The sequence below is a fragment of the Megalops cyprinoides genome, chromosome 3 (assembly GCF_013368585.1).
Source record: "Megalops cyprinoides isolate fMegCyp1 chromosome 3, fMegCyp1.pri, whole genome shotgun sequence".
NCBI lineage: Eukaryota > Metazoa > Chordata > Actinopteri > Elopiformes > Megalopidae > Megalops > Megalops cyprinoides.
Genome location: NC_050585.1, coordinates 11254343 through 11276626, shown reverse-complemented (window position 1 = coordinate 11276626; position 22284 = coordinate 11254343). Strand labels below are relative to the sequence as shown.

Genomic DNA, 22284 nt, shown 5'->3' with positions numbered 1-22284 from the left:
GCGTTGCTGGAATTTAATCGGTGTAAATCAACAATAATGATAGCAATCCCATAAATGTTATCTTATTTAAACACTGGTGGTCCACTTAAGCATAAACACTGCCTACTTAGGTAGCTAGTTGCTGTACTTTTAGTGTGTTCACTTGAATGGCGAACTAAAGATTCTATTTCGAATTACTTTATTCTGGATTTATTCCTTAAAACGTTACGTAGCAACAGTCAGATGCAGTTTAAAACTCTTTCATGATTGTAGCTAGTTAGGTAAATTGCATTTAGTACCAGTAACATGTTGTTTTGCATGATAATATCACTACCGTGCCTCCGCGTGGCCGTGACTGGGATTACATTCAGAGAACGTGGTGTGTCACAGCAACTTGCATTGTCTCCGCCAACAGTGGCGTGCCATTCTCACTTCGCGGTCTGCTTCAACACAATTTTCGTTCGTGGCTATGCACACTACTGCCAGCGATCGGGATGAGACCGAACAAGCTCGTACGCAGAGTCGTCTGAACCGCTCCTGAAGGATCAGAATGTCCCACAACCGGGACCCGAACTCGAACCCAGATGGGTTTAGAGTCTTTAACACCAGCGAGCTGCGAGATCTTCTACAAGATGAGGAAAAAATGGACCAGATCGTCAGACTCAGTGAAAAGGTTATTACTTTTGCTTCTAATATTTTAATTAACTGTTCGTATATGTTATGAGATAACTGGCTAGTCACCTTGCGAGTATTTTGTCATATCTACTGGATTCTGTTAGTTTTTCAGGGATCAAACATATCCGCACATGCATAGCAAGGAAGCTAGCACCCGATCTTGTTACAGGGTAAAATGTGCTCCGTTGATTTCTATAGAGAGCATGACCGCTTTCGTCCTCCAGCATAAATGTACGAAGTGAAGCTGTTAGCTGCAGAAAGCATTGCATGAGTGTTTGTGTGAATATGTGTGGCTAGCGTGATTACTTTCATGCGGTGTCGTGAAATCTCACCAACCCAAATAGTGTTAAGACGAAATAATACGAAAACAAAACGGTTTTGAGCATTTCTTGTCAGTGAATTAGCAACGCATTAAAACGTGCGTAATTAGTAAGGTATTGTAAAGGGGGAGTATTGGTATTAGTGAGGTGTTGTAGACACGCGCGCGCACACACACGTTAAAAAAAAAAATATATATATATAATGTATAATGTGTGTGTATGTATGTGTGTGTATAGACAGCAGCAGGTGCGGTTTGTTTGCAAAACTTGAACACGCAACAGCAGCGCTATCCCTGCATTCATTTGAGCTGTGTTTTCCACCACCTTCACAGCTAGTGCCACATAATACATCGCCAGCAGTGTTCTCTATTGCCTTATATAATGCAAAAATCCAATGCAATTTAGTTATTTTGCAAATGTTATGGTTTAAATTTCAGAAGTCTCCAACTTTTCATTTTAGCTCTTTGGATATAGAAAAGCACTTACTGAATGTTGTTGTGCAACAGAGGTGATTTAGAACGAGGCTGCTGGGCTGGAAACATGTCAAGCAATTTTCATCACAGCCATGTAGACATTACATTACAGTGATTGTTAAGTAATACTAATGATTATTAGTATAAGCATTGTGAATTTCTCTCCTGTACAGTTGTGAAAGATTTTGTGTGGCATATGTAATCTTGGCTTTAAAAATCCCAGTAAGGCATGTTGAATGATGAATAGCTTCTTGTCGGACCTCATCAGGTAGGACATTCGTTCTTGGGCAGAGAGAAAATCGTTACTCATGTGGGACAGGTAGTATATCCAAGGAGCAGCCCGGCATGAGATTTGAAAGCTGCATCACTGCTGCAGGGAATGAATCAGAGCGACATTGCCTAAACGGTTGCTTGCTCCCGAGCGGACTTTGCAGTTCGGTCATGAGAATGGATGGTGGTATATTAGGAGCTGTGTTTCACAGAGCCCGCAGATTAGTGGCAGGGGTGTGACAGGCTGAACAATCTCTTCAGCAATCTCTGCCTTCAGTAGTTTCATGTCCCGTAGCACCCGTGCATGTGCGGTTGCAATGCCGAAACCTTGGAATCTGATTGGTTGTTTACGTGTTTTTATACCATTCTGCTCGCAGTTGCCATCTGCCAGAAAAGTCATTTCAGAACAATGACAGTCCTGGATCTGCTGGTGGATAATGTAACCTGAGACAATAGAGGCATGCATTTACAGTGTTGCAGCAGCAGCGCCATTCAGACTGGCGTATGTGGGTGTTTTCTGCCCACGTAGGCCATACATCTGTACACATCCCACTCATTAAGCTTCTAGTGAGTACCCTCTGACTCCCAGTGGCATGCCTGCAGCCCACATATGCATGGATAATGTCATGTGATCATGCAGTGGAGGCTGAGGTCATCGTGACCATTCTCTGACCCATGGTTCTCTGGAGAGCGGAGGCTGCGAGCGCTCCCTGTCAGACTCACTGAGGGCATGTGCTCAGAAGGGGCTGTGATGACACTGCTAGATTAATCTACCCCAGGCCCTTGCGCTGCCTCCTCTCCACGCAGCCACACAGCCATTTATCAGCGGATCAGGGATTCACAGCACGGAGGTGCGGGTTTATACCTGATGGCTGTGGTGTTTTTTGAGCCCCCCTCAATCACTGCAGCTGATGGACGCCCAGTGAAAGCCGCTAAATGGGAGGGTGTGCTCTCCTGTCAGTCAAGCCCCGGCCAGGTTATTAACTGAACGGGTTTGTATTTTTAATTAAGCGCCGGCGCCCGGGCAGAAGCTGGCGGTGGCGGCCATCAGCCTCCGCCGGCTGCACGGGATGTGACAATGAGGGGGCGCCTCCGTGACTGATTGGATTCAATTACAATCATCTGGACGTTATCGCTGCTTATTTTCAAGACACTCAATTATTCCCCGGGCACAACCCTCCCTCCGCTCCTCCCCGCCAACAACCCCCCCCCCCCCCCCCGTTCTACCGTCCCACCGACCCAGAGCGGACGACGTTTATTTGGCTCCCTCCGAAAGGCACAAATCAATTCCTGCGGGTTGATACTTTCCAATAAAAATGGAAAACAAACCATTATCTGTGCGAATGCCTGTGGCTGGCTCGCACATCTTGCAGTGCTCTCTGCTTCGTGCTTTTCATGCTTGCTGCTGATGAGAAAACGTGGTCCATGTGCGGACGTCAGTCCTCAGTGTGCTACATCTGCTGGCGCCGAGGGTGGGGTGAAGCTGGTGCATACGTGTAAAAGCCCCTTGTGCTGAGTGCTCCGTTTGCACGTCTCCAGGTTGCTCTCAGAGGATGCCCAAATGTTTGCCAGTAACTGTAAACAGTGTCAGCCTCGGTTTATTAAGAGCGGTTCTTCACAAACAAAGAAATCCCCGAGGGGTTTCAAAACATGTGCTGAATAAACAGCGGCAGGAGCAGCTGGGACAGGAAATGGCTATTCTTCAGAATCCTGTTTGGGGGAAATGTAAGCAACTCAGACTCGCTCTGTACGAGCGGAGTTTCAGCGTGCGGCGTCCCTGCAGTCTCAGGAAATGCAGGGGGAACTCTGTTTGAGGCCAGACGTAGCCCTTTCACAGCCCTCTGGCCGAGTGTTTGAAATTCCAGAGAACCGTATGCAGCGGCTCGGATTGCACTACGAGTGTTCTCTGCTGAACTGCGAAGTGTGAAAAGCCAGTTAAAAGAGCGGCAGCGACTCTGAGGTAACAGCGTCTCCCCGCTCTCAGACGCAAGCCGCTGAGGATGTGGTTTAGTCTCTTCAGACAGACAGACTGTTCACTTTGGGCAGCTGTGTTCTGTAAGCTACAGATATGGCACAGCCCTGCCTTGGTAACGCTTAACTCTACACAGAGGTATTACTGTGTTTGTATAGATATGGACTTCCCGAGAGAATCCCGAGGAATGCTGGAAAAAAACAGGATGTACATCCCTAATTTAAACTAACACTCAGAAGTGCGGGGAAAAAAAACATGTCTTATGCATTAATCACTTTCCTGGAAAGGATAACATATGGAGAAAGCCTCGGATAAGCCAGGTCCATAACTTAATGTTAACGTCCTTATTCTCATAGAATATAGCATCAGTGCTTAAATATTTCATCCTCATTTAAAATTCATAGAGCAGCAGGATACTTAAAGCAAGGCTGCAACATCAATAGCATTGGTAAGTACCACTGCTGAGAAAAGCAAGACCTAAATAAGCAACAACACTCTTCTGAGCACATTAAAAGCATTTTGAACAAATTTAGAACGGCATTAGCATAAATTCTCTCTGAAGGTTATAATCCTCACGCATTCGGTTTGGTTGTTTGAAATATTTAGAGCCTACAAAAGCAACCTTGTCGGCCTGTATGTGTCATATTGTGACCTTTGTCTTGTCTTGTGATTATAATACAGAACATTCAAATGTCCTCAGAATTCCATCGCATCAGAGGACCTCAATCTCTGAATCTGAATCTCAATATAAATGAAATCTTGGTTTCTTTATTTCTTATGCAATAGTTTTTTTCTTCGTGACCAAACGTATAATGCTGCATAAGCAACAAAAACAGAAACAACACTATTAAATTTGCTACTCAAACTTAAGGACCCAGAGCATTGCGGTTGGATTGAATGGAGACCCTTGTCTAGAGCCAAAGCCTCAGGCACATTAGTGTTAACCAGCAGCACTGACAGGACAGTAACCTGAAAATATATCTCTTGTGGTACCCTACAGCTGTAGCTAGTTTAGTTGCTCTAAGTAAAGGCAGTACGCAGCAGAGCACGCTTTGCTGTGAAAGGTTCTGCTGAATGGTCGCTTTTTGTCATTCGTCTTGTTGTATCGGCGGGGTGGTCATGTGACAGGGACAGATTTGATATATCTCAGCGAACAGCCAAACCATTGATGCAGCTCAATGTCAGATGCTTCAGAGCCACATTCTTCCCAGAGAGCTGGCTCAAATTAGATCATATTTGTTGCTGTGAAGTCAATAGCTATGGGCCAACTGAAGCCACAGTTACATTTTCTGGGTTGTGAGCGCTCATTAAAAACCCTGTTGTGAAAGGCCATGGAGGGGGGGATTTGGCAGGGGGGTAGGGAGGGGGGCAGTTCACATCTTTATAATTATTTGTTTGAGCCTGTTTATTCACTTACACATTTTTTCATCTTCTTAGCTATTTGTTTTTGATAAGATCATTGCTTTGAGGAAAACCAGCCAGACTATGTTCTAGTTCTGTTCAGGCAGTATGATTCTTAATTCTGTTCATGTATGGAGTTTGTTTCCTGGTGGTTTAAAACACAATGTGTTCTCACACCAGCAGACTGTAAGATGGCTCATGGGGACTAGGCTGGGCTCTGCATGCGAATATGTATTCTGAGCAGGGTTCTTAATTTAGTGCCGAATAAATGTCTTCCCCTCTTGCAAACAGGCTCAGTATTGTCAGGCTTATATTGTCCTTTCCTTGTCTGACGCAGTACGGAAGAACTTTTAATTAAAGGCCCGTCGGGAAGGTGCCCACTCCCCTCGACTCCCCCCCCACCCATACACTGCTAACAGAAACCCCTGATTAGATGGTCTCCCAGCTAATTATAGCAAGCTCGTCCTCCGAACTCTTTCATTTTACGTCCGTGATGCAAGCTCGTCCCATCTATGGGGTTCGCTTTTCAAGTCAGAATACAGAAGCTCACGGCGTGAATCTTCAGGCGAGTGGCTGAATCTGGCACACATGTCTATTTTCTGTAAAGCAATCAGTCCGTTCCAAATGGGAGGAGGCTAATGTTGTGAACAGAAACTCCTGGGGAAAATGCCCAGTATTTTCTTTTATTCCCACTAGTATACTTAATATGATCTGTCAGTGCCAATTTCCATCAAACGGAAGGCAGGGACAGGCCAGGACACTGCGAGTTGTGATGTGGAATTGAGATAAACAGATCTGTTTTAATTGCCTCTCATGCAGGCATTTCTGCCTGCTGATGTTATTGCATTGGTGGGTATGCCTGGAACTGACACTTGGCTGCCACGTGTGTCTTAAATGCACTGTTGAGCTGAAAAACGGCAGACGCTGCAATGTATCTCCTCAGCGTTTATGTGCTGTGGAAAATAAAGAAAAGCCATGCTAAGGATCTCTTTGTTTTCAGTTCAGCTCAGTTCAATAAATCCTTACTGTCCCTGATGGGCAAGAAGTTTTGTGGCATTGTGGGAAAAAACAGCACAAAAAAACAAGCAAGTACAGTGAAACACAGACATGTTAAAACAAACAAAAAAAAAAAAAAATCAAAAGCACATCCATACAGGCAGTTCAGTCCAGGACTCAGAGCAGTATGGTGGCTGAATAGCTACAATGTGAAATGAATAAAAAAGCACTGTGGCCTGGTAAAACGGCCACCGTAAAAAAGTACAATAAATAAATCCGAATGGGGGAAACTAAATGAGTGAATGTACGAACGGGCAGGAGGGGAGAAGCTGATGAGCCATCGTAGATGGGTAACAGCATTCTCACTGGGCATGAGTAGTGAGATAGCCTCAGGAACAGTGCTTTGCTCTGTTGCTTTTGAATTTAGGCACTGTACGTCAACCCAAAGGGAGCAATTGAAATTCATTTAGAAGGGGATGATCCCATTCATTTAAAATGGATCTGGTCTTGTGGAGCATATGTTTATTGTACAAGGAGAGGAGGAGCCTAGGCTGTCCTGCTCTGATAATTTCTGAGCAGATGCTGAGTTTTTTTCCTGGGGTGTCTTTTTAAGCTGCTATCAAACACTTATTAAATGGGTGACAAATTTCTAAGTGAGTTTTTAGTAGATTAAAGTAGTATACAGATAGTAAGAAAATATCCATTGTGAATGTTAACATGTAACTTTGGTCTTAAGTCCAATCTGTCAAACTTTTAATAATAATGTTAGGAACTTGCCATCATTTAAGAACATTTAACCTCTGTTTATCAGCCATAACAAAAAACGTCAACATGTCATGGACACATTTGTTACTTGTGTAGTACAGTTAATGGACAGCTGTTAAAATGAGCATTACCAATGTAGGACTAAACCTCTAAAATATACAATTTTTTGTTGTGTATGGGAAAACATAGATCCTCTAGAGTGAAGACATACTTTCAGTTTTAAGTATGAAACTTCTTTCCTTCCAGAATTAAGCTTTTAATCAGTTAAGCATTAATTAACATCCCAATCCGGAACCCGGTCTCGTTCAGATAATTACTTCTCCCAAAGATAACAAGTAGGGATTGAAGTTTCTAATGCACTCTCCCTCCATTTAAATGAAACAGCTTTGAGTCTGGAACAAGAAATCCTTCCTTTTTTCCTGGAAGTGCAGTTTTGTCAGGCAATCCTTATAAGAAAATGGAAACTTCAAGGCCTGTTCCCATCCATTAGAGGAGACTGATGAAGCACTATTACTTAGTGCTGGACAGGGTGCATCAAACAGTAAAAGGAAAAGTCTTTTTTTCTTTCTTAAAATTTTCTCTGGTAAAACCCAGCTGGATGATGGTTATGGCAGCTGCTTTCTGGACAAATGAGTGACAATATAAAAATCTGTTAAAGATGTAACAAAAAGAGACAGCACTTCTGGAACAAAGGCCTTAAACTGTAATTGCATCTTTCATATGCACGCATGAAAGACCTGTAGCCCACACAGCCCTGTTTTGTGTAGAAGCAAACCCTGTCTCCTGTGATGCCCTTTGAATTGATTAGTCTAATTAATCCAAAGCAGTTACGGTCACACAGAAAGTGTATGTCTTGTGATAGCAGTTGGTTAATGGAGAAGGCAGTTTTCATTTTTTAATAATGAAATAAGGCAACTAAGCAGCAGTTTGCCCAGTGGGGAAAATCTGGACCATGTTTTTGGTTCACCGAGGAATTATAGGCTAAAATGAGAATTCCTCGGTTGAAGGGCGCGTTAGTCTTCTTACAGTATATGCTGTGGATAGCACAGCTCGGATTTACAGTCTTCTCAAGTTTCAGACTTTAAAGCAGCAGCTGAATTGTCATAGCAGTATCCCTCCTTTGATGCAGGGCAAAAAAAAAAAATGGGCAAAGAAACGAGAATTCATACAAAGCACACGATGCTCCTTGGCTTCAGACCGTTGCTCGCAAAGTCAACATTTGGGTCTGTGGTTTCGTGTGATGCTGGAGTGGCGTGAATGGCTGCCACCAGAAGATTTTTGGAAGTGCGCCTGGTCTCTGCCGGGGCCTCCTCCAGCGGGACGCAGGGAAACGTTTTGCGAGGACGGCCTTTTTCTCATTGAAGCGGCGCGAGCGGGGCGAGGGGGCGGCCGGCGCGCCACAGAAACTCTTACTCACGCGTTTGTGTTTTTCTCATCGGGGTCCTCAGTGACGCGTGGCATGCCGGCTTGACGCTTCATTAGGCCCGCCTTCTGTGGTTGGCTGCAACTTCTTCCCCCAAAGTCGAGGTGCCGAGCACGCCCCAGTTCATCTGAAGTGGGCCCCACCGTCGCCACACCTCATTCACCGTTGCCTCATTTCCCATTTCGATTGGTGTGTCATATCCGGTCAAAGCATATTAATCTTAGCGTATCTATACGTGAATCTCGTCGCTACACTGATTTTACATTTATTTTTTTAAGTGCAGGCCTGTGTAACTCTAGCCAGTAGTATATTGCAGTGTGGTATTTCTATTTACTTGCTTGTGGTGTGGACTCTTGAAAGAAGAATAACAGATCGGCTGACTGTGCCCTGAGTTTTGGGTTTTGAACAAATTACAAAGCCTGAGCTGTGAATTAGCGAGCAGGGCACAGCCCCACCAGCGCCAAGTCATCGACAGTTAACGCCTGGAGAGTGTGCCAAAGCCACAGGATATGTCATGTCAGCCATGGGGAACATGGTGCCAATCACTGGCCAGATACTGTACTCACCCTTTGCTACCCGACCAACGACACAAAGTCAGTCTTTCCTGGTTCAGCTCTCATTGGTTACTTCTCTGCATTTTGCTTTCCTCTTTAAGTTACAGTTGGTATGTTTCAAGGTAAAGGCATGTGGGGAAGGATGTACATTTTTCACGGCCAGATGGGCAGTTCATTGTCAAAGGGCAATTTAAGGAGTTTAAGGAGTGGCCCATATATTAGCCGCATTCCGCTGTCATTTTGGATTTCGTACTTGTTGCTCACTTGGTTTGGGCTCTGCGTGACTCTGTTGCTGTTTCATACGCGGGATTCTTATTTGCCATGGTGACTAAGCCCCAAGCAGTAGCCAGCTTGCTCATGACCTGATGGACTGAATTTTCCAGGGAATGAAAAGAAAAAAAAATCTGCTGCTGTAAGTCATTGTCACATAAGGCATTGTTGGCCATGGAGTTCCATTTATAACACATGTTGAGGGCACATCTCCATTCTAAACCCCCCCGGTCCAATCATTCTTGAGATGTGCGATGAATTGCATGGCCAGATCTGAACGCTCCGGCATTTCCTGGCTTTTGTGGATTGACCTTGAGCGCAGTGTTGCTTGAGAACTGTTGCATGGTGCTGTTTTTCTGTGAGGGTTCAGCGCTGAGAAAATGATTAGCAAGAACACTAAGTCTCCACGGAGGGAGAATATGGAAATCTGACAGTGCAGGCTAAGTGCAACTGGTACATACAGTTTCCCACCTCGCTGCCAACTTTTCCAAGTTGCTGTGTGTGAATCTTTGTTGTTCAGTGGAGCAGTGTGTTACTCTGTGGTCATGCACGAACAGAGATAGGAACCACAGCTGGGCTTTCTGTTCAACCTTTTCATACTTACTGTAATTCTTAAAGGGGAGGGGAGAGCACTTTCCACCCCCCACAGTGGAAAGGATTAGTAGTTTTCAGCTTTGTTGTGCAGTAAACTATGTTTATAGGAAACATGGCTAGCTTTCTGTTTGACCTCTCCCAATACACTGCAGTTCTTAACATGGGGCACTTTAACACCCCAATGCAAGCTATCAGTAGTTGTCAGCTTCATTGTGTGACAAACCCGCCATGGCAACAGAAGAGTTAGAGTCTGACTCTGCCTGCCCTTATGTGCAGTTTCAGGAGCTGCAGGTGGACCGCGAGACCCTGCTGACCACCAATCGCAGCCTGGCCGAAGAGAGCCTGTCCCGACGGCCACGCCTCCAGAACGGCAAGCTGCAATTGGCTGAGAAGTACCAGGAGCTGGAGAGGCTGAGCGCCGCCTGCCAGGAGAAACAGAGGCAACTCGGTGAGTCATGACGCCTCAGTGAAAACAGGACAGAAAGGGAGGGGGGTGGGGGTCCAGTGAAAGGGTCATCCACGCACACCGGGACATGACAGAGTGGTCACTCCAGATACGGAATCTGATAGGTGGGAATAATTCAGGAGGGGTCCGCCTTACTCTCGGCGTGCCCCGTAACAGATCGTGTTGATTTACGAGACTTTGAAAAGCCTGCTCGGCTTCTTTAAGCCGAGCTATTTTGGATTTAGCTTTCAAGTCCTGTGTAAGCTTAATAATAGCATCAGAACACTGCAGGGCGTGTGCTGTGATGATGATATCTCCGCTCCAGTGAGCAATAACGTTCCACAACAACATGCCCCGTCACCCGCTGTATCTCGTTCATGAGACTAAGCAGTCAGCAGCGCTGTGACCTCTGTTCCCATTGTCATCTGACAGCAGCGTCCTCCTGTAGCAGAGTGGGTCTGGCTCAGGTTAAATCCGGTCCTGGACTATCCCCCATCCCTGCCCCTCCCCATCTAAAAAGGTGACAATGATGGGCGTAGCCAAGCACTCGGGTCCCAGAGGGCTGAACAGAGGGCAAGAGGTTCCCACCTGGTCTTCCCGTTTCCCTTTCAGCGCCAGCCAAGAATAACCGCTGTCGACTGCATGAACAGGGATGTCGATCAGGTTTCCAAACAGACGCAAGATGTTAGCGGAGCAGTTTTCATTGCTATCTGGCTCAGACCGCCTCGCTAGATGTTTTTGTGTCCCTTCCTGTGCCTTTAGAGGGAACGCGTGAGGCCCACCATTTTCTCATGGCGTTTCATTGGCCTTCTCGGGGGTTTGGAAAACCACACGCTCCTAGAGTTTAGTCAGTCCCCATCAATTAAGCTGTCTCACAATTAAATAAATAAGTAAAATATGATCCGGAAAAAAATGCCTCTCAAGAAGTGAACGTCAGTGAAGTCGAGAAGCAGGCAGAAAACCGCAGCGTCCGGAAAGCAAGCGCTCAATCCTCTTAGGCTTTGCATAACCGTGCAGTTGTCTGCTGGCTCGCCCCACTTTGTCTGGCCGCGCGTCGGCCCGGAAAACAAAAGGTCTTTATTAGATGCGGCGAGGCGGCCATCCTCCAGGGACATGGAAAGGGGGAATTCAGGAATTCGGAGTTCCACCGTTCTTTGAAACAGAAATCTCCGTTTGAACTCCAAATGGATCTTTAACACCCCCAGCTCCGTGCTTCATGTATGAATGATTTAGGATATGGAAATGCAGGCGTGGAGAGTGGTACATCGCCTCAGATTAGCTCTGAGCCTCCCAGGTGCATTAATGTATGCTCTCGACGTGGGGGCCGAGTAGGGGGATCGCGGCCCTCCCAGCCTTTCCACATCCAGACTGCGAGATATGAATTATTTGTTGACTCTTGCTTCACCCCTCCCCACTGTTGCACAACCTGCCCGGCATAACAAATCCATCTGAAAGAGCCTTTGTCTGTTCCCCCCCTACGAACAGCTTGTTCTCAAAAAAGGGCAAGTTTCACATTATTGCAGAATTACGCCTGAAGTTTTTTCAAATGGGCCCACCCCTCAGAATGCCCTCAGCCTGCACATGTGCGCCAAGCCACAAATGGATAGGGGGTGGGGGGGGGGGGGGGGTTGGTCGAAACAAACAGCAGCCGGAAGTGGAGCTCTTGCGGGTCCCCTAACGGGGTGGGGCGCCTCAGTGTTAGGGACGACAAAAGAGCTTCGGCGGAAATGCGATAGCTCTGGTTAAACACTCCAGCAGAGCAGTGGCTCTGCGATGGGAATACCAACCGCCAGCGTGCTACGCCGGGGGATCATCTCCCCGCGGGAAGGGGCGCCACTCCCTTTGTCACTGTCCGGTGATGGATGGAGGGCGGAATGTTAGCCTTCCTGTCACGGTATCCAGGCAGCGCGGCCGTAGCGTCAGGCAGGATGGGCGGGGAGTTCCGTCCTCCACAAACATCTGATTCTCATCTGGCGAGAAAGAAGGTGAAAAAAGGTTGAATTCCACAGCCTGCGGGGTGGGGGGGGGGGGGGGGAGTTGGGGGCAGGGGGAAGGGTCCTTGTGTGTCCTGGCTTACTGTGCCGAGCAGTTGCGTAACTTGACTTGTTGAGAGATGGAAGATATTAGCATGGAATGTGGCCAGAGCCTCAGTGTTCCCAAGGTAGGAAGCGTGGCCCGCACTGGGCAGAGGAAGTTCGTTAGCTTCCTTGAGCCGAGGAGAGAGAGCCATACAAGCCTACAAGTTTCCACACTCAGGGCCATGAACTGTCTAGAATTCTTTACTGACTGTCATTTCCTGTGCAGGCCCTGCGGAGTAACACACGAAAGCTCTGTGGAAGGTCACTGAATACTTTTTTTGAGGATAGTGAATCATCAGTAACACAGTATCCATTACCTTGTACGATATACTCCACCCCCAGCCAACTCTCAGCAACGAAAGCTATTAATCACATCCATGGGCCAGCAAATGAGAGGTGCACACATTTCATTGTGTGTGCGCTGGTGCATGTGTTTGTACATCGAGTTCACACTGAGTCTTAGGCTCAGGTTTCTGTTGTAGTGGTTTGTACTAAGAAACTTAAGCCTTGAATGCACTGTGTGTGAAAATGGGAGCAGTTCATCTTAGAAAGCTGAAAAAAAACAGCAAGCCAAAAGAGCGCCATTAAAAGCAGACCGCCTTAAAAGCAGTGGTCGGACTGTCTGACAATGTCGATGGTCCCTGCCCTAACAGGGCAGTGCCACGCTGACAGGAAGCTCTACCCCCTGTGGAGAAAGAGGGGCCCTCCCGCGCTCTCAGCTTGAGAGAAGTACGCGGGCGTAGTGTCACCATATGGAGCCGTGACAATGGAGGGCCGTGGGTGGGGAGATCGGGCCGTCGGGAGAGCAAACGCCAAGAGAAAGCCCCGGGGAGATAAAGTCCCCTCTCCGAAACCATGAAGCACTCCGTTTCAATTACTGCGCACATACTCTCAGCTTAGACAGATACGCAGCCAGACACTGGCTGTGTGTGTGGGAAAGATTTTACTGGTGGGAGAGTTGGTAATTAACAGGGTGCATGTTTCCTCTACAGCATGGATGTGTGGGTGCACTTGAAGGGGGCAGGGAGGAGGTTGTTGTCAAATTCGGATTAAGGCTATTGAACTCCAGCTGTGGTCCCTAACACCAGGCTTAACCACTCAGTGTGAGAACGGGCCCCTTGCAGGTTTTTGTCCACTGCCTGCTGGAAATCAGAGAGCTAATATAGGCCAGGCCAGATTTAACCCTTAGGGAAGGTAATATACATTAAAATATGCAAATAAAAACATAAGAGAGAGATATCTGAGGTGTCATTCATGAAAGTAGATAAATCATTGCCACTCTCCTGTGTGATTTTATTTATTGTAGAATCAATAGAATGTAGTGATACATCTTGCAAAAATACCTAAAACTTTGTGTTAATAGTTAATAGTTAATACGTGTTAAATATACAGTACACATATTTGACATTCCTTCTATGTTATAGTTTCATATTGTACATCGAGTCCTCTTGAGTGTGTTGGGAACATGTTCTTCAAATGGAGATCTCAAGAAAAGCACATAATATTTTTTATAAATGATTCAGATGGTACACAAACTCAATGTTCTGTGAAGTAATGTTAATAATTAAATCTTCCTGGGAAGCTGTGATACTGCGCAGTAAATAAGATTCTCAGGTTGAGCGGATAAAACTCTTGAACTACAAACAACACTTTTTAACAGATCTTTGACGTAAACATATGCATCTTTAGTACTATTGTCACGTATGTTGTAAGGATACGATGTGGTGAGAGAGCCTCGAAAAGCCACAGACTGAGGATGTGTGCAGTATATCTGGTTCAGATCAGTTTGAATGTACAACAATGAGTGTGATGCAGAGCATACAGCACTACAACAAAATTTAGAGCTACTAATACGCACAAGTAACATGTGTTAGGTTATCTGATCGCCTGTCTAGTCCAACCGGTCAGCTTTGCCACACCTAATACTGCAGCAGTTTTGTTATATGATCCATTTTGTGCGTTCAGCTTTCAAATGTATAAAGAAGGCTTGTAAATGCATATCGGAGTGCAGTCAGTTATTCATATGAGAACAGTCCATGAACTTTCTATAAAAGAACACTCGCCCTGAGACATGAGCTACACACTTGCGAATTTCGTCCGTTCTGGTGGGTGGTGTCATATTTCACGCTGGAATCGCCTCCCGACCTCACTTTATGTTTAAGAAGTGTTGAGGCGCGGTTCCCGCCGCTCGCTGCTGCAGACCTGAGGGGAGACCCGCCGCTGAGCCGAAATGGGTTTCTCACACAGACTGGAGCTCCATGTGCGCAGCCTCTCGTTGTCTGCCCCGGGGCGGGCGCGGCTTTCATATCATCTCTCACTTTGTCTCCTCGCGTTTGCGGGGGGAAATCGCACCGGCAGTCAGCCGAAATCAGGTTGCAAGGGGCTGCTTTTGCAGTCTTTCCTGCCCATTCTGCCGCACAAACGGCTTGTAAAGATGCCAGACTTGTTAGGCTAGCGAACTTGGCAGCAGAAAGCACAACAAAGCATGTATGAGGGATGTAACCGCTGTGACAAAAAGCAGAAATATCCAGAAAAAGAACATTCACGTATTATCATCTGTGATAATGTGAGGATATTTTGTTCTGTGGTGACAGGAAAGCAGTCAGTGTCTTCCTAGTAAGACACCACAGAGAACAACCTCATTTTTGACAGGATGTGCTTGCGTGTGTGTGTGTGTGCGTGTGTGGGTGTGGGTATGTGGGGGTGGGGGGACGCGCTTGGTCTCAGAGTGTCTCTGAAGCTTATGTGTCAGGCTGGTACAGGCTTTGTGACTTTGTGTCTGTCATTTCCCCTGACTTAATTTGAAAAGAGACATTGTGAACTGTGCGCCCACCTGCGACTTGGTTCTTGAGCACTGGGCATAAACCGCACATCAGCCAGCCAGCTAGCAGGATGCTGAGGGACCCACACAATCACCCCCCTGCAATAAGGCCAACATACTAACTCATAGGTCATACAAGCTATTTCCTAACTCATCTTGGGTCTCACTTGAAAATACGTATCAGCTGTAACTGTTCCACAGGCTTACCATTGGGCATACTGGTGTCTGAGGCTGCGTACTCGCTTGCAGCTTTGAGCTGAATGCTGTATAAGTAGCTGCATTGTCTACAGCTCTGTGATGGTGCACACTCACGTGTGTTAGCGGTATTGAATTCACTAATCATAGTAATTAAAACCGTATTCTCCCCACAGAGGAGTCGTCATCATAGATTAAATGCTTCAATTTGAGATGCTTCTGTACGTGCTCACAATGGGCGGGTGCTGGCCTCGTACCTTCTTATCTCCCCGTTTGAGCGCTCAAACAATAAAACGGTGTCTCAGCCACTGCCTCAGCAGGAGGTGGTGTCGGCAGTAGTTTATCACCAGCGTCTGCTGTCGGAATGCAAACTGGCACTTGCTGTCATCCTCACTTGACACCGGCAGAGGACTTTCTAACGCATAATGGCTGCAGTTGTAGCAAGGGGGCTCTGCAGAGCTCCCTGCGAGTTGCGTTTCGCCTGCAAGGGACTGCAAAGCTAATCGAAATTCTGTAAATGTTCTCCCGCTATTGTTCGGCTCGTAAATCTACCACCCGTCTTCGTCTGTGAAAATGCCACTGGCCAAAATGTAAATTGATTCAAGAGGCTTGATCGGACTGGAAGCTCAGAGTGTGTGTGTGTGTGTGTGTGTTTTTTTTTTCCTCAGCCATACCTTGCCAAGCTGCATTAGCCGGTGTGTTGGGTGTGTTATCTGGTGTTGTTTCTTTGCTGTGGTTTACCTCAGCCCCTCAGTCTCTGCAGAGGCCCAGGTTTCAGAAACGCCCACCCGATCTCAGGAAATGAAGCAGTTGCGCTTAGTGACAGCGGTGGGACAGCAGCGGTGTCCGCAGATGTGTCAGGGGTGACCTCTCATTTCCCAGATGCCCCTGCCGCCCCCCCCCCCCCCCTCACAAACATAGAGGCCTGCTCGTGGCGCTCTCGCCTCCAGGCGGGCTGCATTATTTCTTCCCCCAAATGTAGGTCACTCGCAGCTGTTTTCCAAAGTGTTTGTTTGGCTGTCTGTCGCCCCACGTTATGCCTCCATCATCTCGGGAGCGGGTTCAGTCGCGTGGCACGGCCTTCTCGCTGCGGTCCGCGGGAGCTCCAGGGATCCGGAGGTACACGCACGCACAAAGCGATCTGCAAAACCAGAACTAAAAGCGGGGCTGGATTATTCATGTCCTGGTGTCCACGTGGCTCGGGTTGGTGAAGGCAACAATAGTGTGCTGCCAACAGTCAGGTATGATCAGTGTCTGAGGCTGTATTTTCAGAATAACTCCTGCTCCAGGAGTAAATTAATTGAATATGACTAAAAAATAGTAGCATTGATGGAAAAATATTTACATTTACATTTGTTTTAGTGTGATGTACCATGAGTCAGTCAGTGGGCACACACTGCTGGCACATGCAGAAGTCATACAGTTGTGAGATTGGCCCTAAGAGAACTAAGCTAAATAAAACTAAACGAAACGGCAGTAAAGCACAGGGCCAATTAGGAGTGTGCTGCTGGCAACTGATGCGTGCCTCTGTGGGGCATGCCCTGGCGTGCCTCCCGCTCTGGCTGTGTTGATGTGAGTCTGAGAGCCCGGGCTGTCCTCGCCGAGGCAGAGGCCGCGTCACCACGCTGACCTTCTGCTGCTCCGAGCGCTCCCGAGCGCAGGCTTTTAATGGCCGCGCTGCCCGGCGGTCACAGCCGTTCCCGTGCGCACGGCGGCAGCGTTTCCATGGCGACCACGGAGCCGCTCTTCGAGGGACAGGGCCCGTTTTTCACAGCTGGGTAGAGCTAATGGAAAGTGATTGCTTCCTGCCCTGCCCTCGGGGCCGGCAACGACACTATAAGGGAGTGCACGGAGCCAGTGTGTCGCGGAACCCTTTCTGGTTCACGGAGAGGCTTTTCTGTGATCACAGAGGCAACGAGGATGTGCTAGCTGAGAGGAATGCCTTGAGACATTGTTCCCAGGATCTGGGCTGTTTCCCCTATCCCTTAATGCTGGCCCCCCCTCGTGACCCCAAGAATGTCAAGTATGACATCACTTCCCAGCTGTTAACTCAACCCATGTTTCCGCTGTTCTGCTCTAGCTTGTCCTTCACAGCTGCACCTCGGCCACACATGAATGTCACATGTCATCACAGCATCCAACAGAAATCACTCTGAGTGCTAAATTTAAGTCTGCCAAATTTAAGATTTCTGCTCAATGTAACTAGTTCAGCAGTTATTAAAATAAAAGAAACAGTCTGTGTAAGAATGGGAAAACTTCACATGGCAGTTGCACTGAATGTGTACCCTTCCCTTCAAGTAATGTTGTGGTGTTGAGTGTGTTTCTGTATAGCCTGATGATCCCATCTGATATTGCTGTGTTTTCACAGAGGCCTACACAGAGAAGCATAGCCCCCAGACGGCCCAGAACCTCCTCCAGGAAGAGGTTGCCCGCGCTGAGGAGGAATCCGAGGTAAATCCACAGCTTGCTCCTTGCCTCACTTGCTCTTTGATGTTACTTGGAAGACTTGCAGTAGCTACAGAATGTAATTATATTGCTCTATTGTCAGTGGCTCTTGCCTCTCAGCAGCCACTGCAGTACTGTAATACTTGATTACAAAACCGAACACATTATGTTGTAGTTGGAATCCACTTGAGAATCCCACACTTTGATATGTAAACCAGTGAAGCCCTGAAGACTGCATGCAGTGTCACGGGCTGGTGGCTTCTTTAAAGTGAAAAGGAATCTCATTTTCTTAATTGGAAAGGAGCATATGGCAAAAAACAAATATCCTGTATTACCGAGACCAAGATTGAATTTAGTGTGCAATATATTTGCATAATAGTTTTATTGATTATCAAAGAGAAATACCGAGATCAGCGATGGATGGGCTGAAATTCAATCAATAGTTAAATCAATGGACAGCCCATGCGTTAAAATGAGAAATGAGAGGTAATGGGGCTGAAGTCATTTGGCAGCAAAAAGAGTAATCACTATCCAAGTGCAAGCTCCACTCCCACTCCATCCACTCACACACCCACACTCACTTTTAATTAATAACGCCCATTGAACTGCTCAGAATTTATTGAATTGACCATGTGCACAGTTAGAATTTCTATACATTTAAACGTAATGTTGCCTCTAAGATGTGTGTGTGCGTGCGTGCGTGCGTGTGTATGTGTGTGTGTGAGAGAGAAAGAGAGAGATCCTTTCAGGGCAACGCCTAGAATGTTAAATGTAAAAGACAGAGCACTTAAAGCATAAGTACATGCATTACAGCCTCATTTGTGTTTAGCTCTCTCCTCTCAGCTCTCATGTCTTAACACTCACCAACGTGCGCTATCAGCTTTCCGGAGTGTTTGCTTAAAAATGTCCCGGGAGCACCCACGGATGACTGGAACATGCTGTAATGCAGTGTTCGGTGTTGTTATACGACACCTGACAGCACATTGCATCTAACGCAAGCTTAATCAATTGGGTCAGGTTTTGTTGTTGTTGTTGTTTGTTTGTGTCACAGTGCTCACAAACATTCATTAGGTGACCCCTCTTGCAAAACGAGCTTGATGTTTAACGGGGTAGAGTGAGAACGTTTCGGGAATTAAAATCAGAGTGTGCTTGTTACCTCCCCCCTACTTCTGGATTCGGCAGATTTATTTGTGTAAGGTTGTCGGGCTTGTTAGCAACTTTCCCTCCACCTCGCACACAGCCCTGATGGGTGGACTCGTGGCTTTAAGTCATTAGGCTGAGGAGGCCTGATTGATCAGCGCTATCCTCGCAATAGCTGTGCTGCAGCTCAGTGCTGGCTGTCACCAAGCAGTGAAACGACGCCAGTCCTTCGGAAAATGGCGGTGCAATGCATTTGTTTATTAGATGGATGAACCGGGCCAGTTACACCAAAGGACAGGCCGTTATAATCGAACCCTTAATTCCGCCCGCGCACACTCTCTTGAGTGCTTTTACTTATTGCTCCGCATTAATATCTTTATTGCCTCCCCATTTAAACCGCCACATTGCAACGAGAGTGCCAGAGGTAATATATGATAATATTGCATTTGCTGCAGCTGCGAGCTGTAAAATTCATGACGCCATGTTGGGGCCGTGGGGACGCCGATCTCCTGGGCCGCTTCGGTGTGAGATAGAGGGCGGCGGCCGAGCCCCGTTGCGAGTAAGCATGAAGACAGGTGGCCTTTGTCTGGCGCTCTTAATTTACAGCTACCCCACTGCTCCGGGTCCGCTCATGCGGCGTAGATGCGTTCGGAGTGCTAAAGACACGACCGTCATTAATTATTCACTCCCCCATAGCGGGGCAGACCAGGGGCAACCACCTGCTCCCCCCTGACCCGGGACGCATCCAGACAGATCGGGTTCATCGGATTTGACTGGAAACCACAGAGCCATGTATATTTCATCGGGGCTTTGCGCCTACTGTTTGCTCAGCACAGCAGGGCTGCGTAGCGCACTTGGTATTTCCTGCTGGAAATCAAAGTCAGCAATCGCGTCCTTTCATCTGACATACGCCGTCTGTGTTCTTGCAAAGTTAATGATCCGCCGTATCGAGTTCCTGTTTCTCTATTTGTTCCCGTGTGGTCAGTAACTTTTAAGAGAAACGGTGTGCCCTCTATAAAATAAGCCTTAGTAATTTCATCTTAACACATTTACGGGGTGATTGAAGTGACATGGAGATCAGGTCAGTGCAGAAATGAACTGTGCATGTGAAACTGAAGGAGACGTCTTGGAGTTCTCACAGACTTGTTTGCTGCGTTTGGCTTCCCGCCCCCTGATACCTGTTTATTTGTCGTCCGGGTTTGCAGGATCTCCTGGAGAGGTTCATGGAGGGCCAGGTTCCCCTGGAGGCGTTCCTGGATTCCTTCCAGAGCTCCAGGAAGGTCTACCACATCCGCCGCGCTCAGGCTGAAAAAATGCAGGAGTTCAACCGATCCGAGCGCAGCCTCAGGAAGCACAAGGAGGCCGAGGAGGAGAGGAAGGCGGAGAAGCAGGAGCCGCGGCCCAACGGCTTCGTGGCCCAGGGCCCGCCCCGCATGTTTCAGCTCCGCTACGGCCTCACGCCCGCCATCATTCTGCCTCACTGCCCGCTCTCCTCCGCCTCCGCCCTGGCCCACGCCTCGAGCCTACCTCCCCTGGACAACCAGCCGGGCCAGCCGCACGCCCTGGGTTCCGGCGCTCCGCACTCCTGCCCCGGCCAGCCGGTGGGCCTCAGAGTGATCGGACAGCTCCCCGGCTGGCCCGCCAGGCCGGTGCGGTTACAGCAGCTCTACAGGCCCAACCAGCAGCAGCCGGAGCCTCCGTTTCGATAATGCCGCCGCGGGGCCCTCCGGGAACGGTGCACGTTACCGAGTTCCCACGGACGCAGAGACTGCTCGAGGCCTTCTCATTTCGATCAGAAAAACAGCCAGCCGCCCATAAGACATATTAACATGCTCAAAAGGGAGTTGATCAGAAGCCATAAAGTACCGCGCAAATGTAGCTACAGCCGTGCCAGTGAGGCAGGAGGGACACGGAACATAACTCTTGTGGACGTTTTATTCTCCTGGAATGTCACGCTGTCGGGGCGTAATGGATTGGCGGGTGCAGCGAGGCTGTACCAGGCCCCGCTCTGCGCTGCAGGTGCTGCTGGAGACCTCGCGGGCTGGGAGGAGCCGCTCTCTCTCCGCGTACGTGAGAGCGGCTGGGTTTCTGAAATGGCTCATTTGTTTTGTTTTGGTGTCGATGAATTAATAAAGTCCAAATCATGGTGTTTATCGTCAACCCAAAAACGAGTTCTGAGTTTTGTACTTCATCGTGCGTTCGCTGCAGCTGCAGCATAAGACTGCCAAACGTCATGTTTACACACCTCCACGCTGCTGTTTCTGAGCCATGCTCACGAACGCCCAAACACAAAACACATCGTAGTGAGACGTTTGCAAAGAACAAAGAGCATGCGAGTGCTTTGGCAATCAAACTTCTCTCACAGATTTTTTATTACGTGTATGGAGTGCAGCTGATTCAATATTTATTATTTATACAGCTGGTAGACATACACTGAAAACAATTCTGTTTGTTCAGACTTCACAAATATATTGTTATCAGTTGGACTTTCATTATTAATATTATAGCTGAGTCTGTAGATTCGGAACATGTTACTGTTGTTGGCTTTGGAACATGTCCCGAGTAGGAATGAGTTTTTCGAGGATCAGTATATTCCCCAGCTTAAGCTGATCACCATCACAAATAAACCTAGACCAGTACTAAACTCTGTGTGTGTTCCTATGTATGTGAGAGCCTTTTAAAAATCGTGTGTGAATGATTTTCTTTTTTATAGGAAGCTTATTTGTGTCTACAGCTTCAGTTGGCTTTCAGACTGCTTTGTGCCTGACAAATGAGAAATGGGATGCTGTTTTAACTCCAGGACCAAAATGTTTAGACTCTTTTTTTTTTTTTTTTACATTTCTGCTCACTGCTGAAATACATACTTTTGTGATTTATTTCTATGAAAAACACTAGCATCTGGTTGAGGCCAGCTAAAAATGTGAAATAAGTCAAGTCCTTTGAATCAGTTCGTTAAGGGCTGTTTTGTACTTGCTGGAGGCTGTCTTTTCTGCATGGGCAGGAGGGAGGGAGAATGTGCAGAGATACACAGAGGAGTAGACGGAGAGAGACAGATGGATAAAAAAGTGTAATCCACAGTAATTAATGAACTCCTGTTGAGAATGCCTACCTCTGCCTGGGGGTGTGAGGAAGCCCTGGATGTTGCAGGTATCTGCTCTTCAGTGTCATAACCTGGCCCATTTCCTGCTCTTCAGTGTCATAACCTGGCCCATTTCTTGCTCTTCATACTGTCCTCTGGTGTTAGGTGTCATAACCTGGCCTGTCCTCTGGTGTTAGGTGTCATAACCTGGCCCGTCCTCTGTTGTTAGGTGTCATAACCTGGCCCGTCATCAGCTCTTCGGTGTCATAACTTGGGCTGTCTTATCTTGTTTCCTCTATTCATCGAAGGGGATCTGTGTGCCGATCTGTCTGTGGGTTTGGGAGCTTATCACATTAGAATTCTCAATCCTCAGTGGTCATTTCAGAATG

General features: G+C 47.4%; 1 protein-coding gene across 2 annotated transcripts; it reads left to right on the top strand.

Moving 5' to 3' along the window:
- Positions 1 to 372: 372 nt before the first annotated feature.
- On the top strand, positions 373 to 21093 carry vps37d (VPS37D subunit of ESCRT-I). Of its 2 annotated transcripts, none has more exons than XM_036524677.1 (4): positions 373 to 652; positions 9975 to 10140; positions 17600 to 17682; positions 20022 to 21093. In XM_036524677.1, the coding sequence occupies exons 1-4, from the start codon at positions 530 to 532 to the stop codon at positions 20523 to 20525; spliced, it is 876 nt and encodes a 291-aa protein (XP_036380570.1). In that variant the 5' UTR covers positions 373 to 529; the 3' UTR covers positions 20526 to 21093. The 2 variants fall into 2 exon arrangements, with proteins under 2 accessions (XP_036380570.1, XP_036380568.1); XM_036524675.1 differs by having other exon boundaries at positions 9969 to 10140.
- Positions 21094 to 22284: the final 1191 nt, after the last annotated feature.

Bases quoted from the DNA above. Each gene is read 5' to 3' on its own strand.
- vps37d (XM_036524675.1), top strand. From the start codon at position 530: ATGTCCCACAACCGGGACCCGAACTCGAACCCAGATGGGTTTAGAGTC. The intron at 653-9,968 runs GTTATTACTTTT...CCTTATGTGCAG, and splicing joins TCGTCAGACTCAGTGAAAAG to TTTCAGGAGCTGCAGGTGGA. The intron at 10,141-17,599 runs GTGAGTCATGAC...GTGTTTTCACAG, and splicing joins GGAGAAACAGAGGCAACTCG to AGGCCTACACAGAGAAGCAT.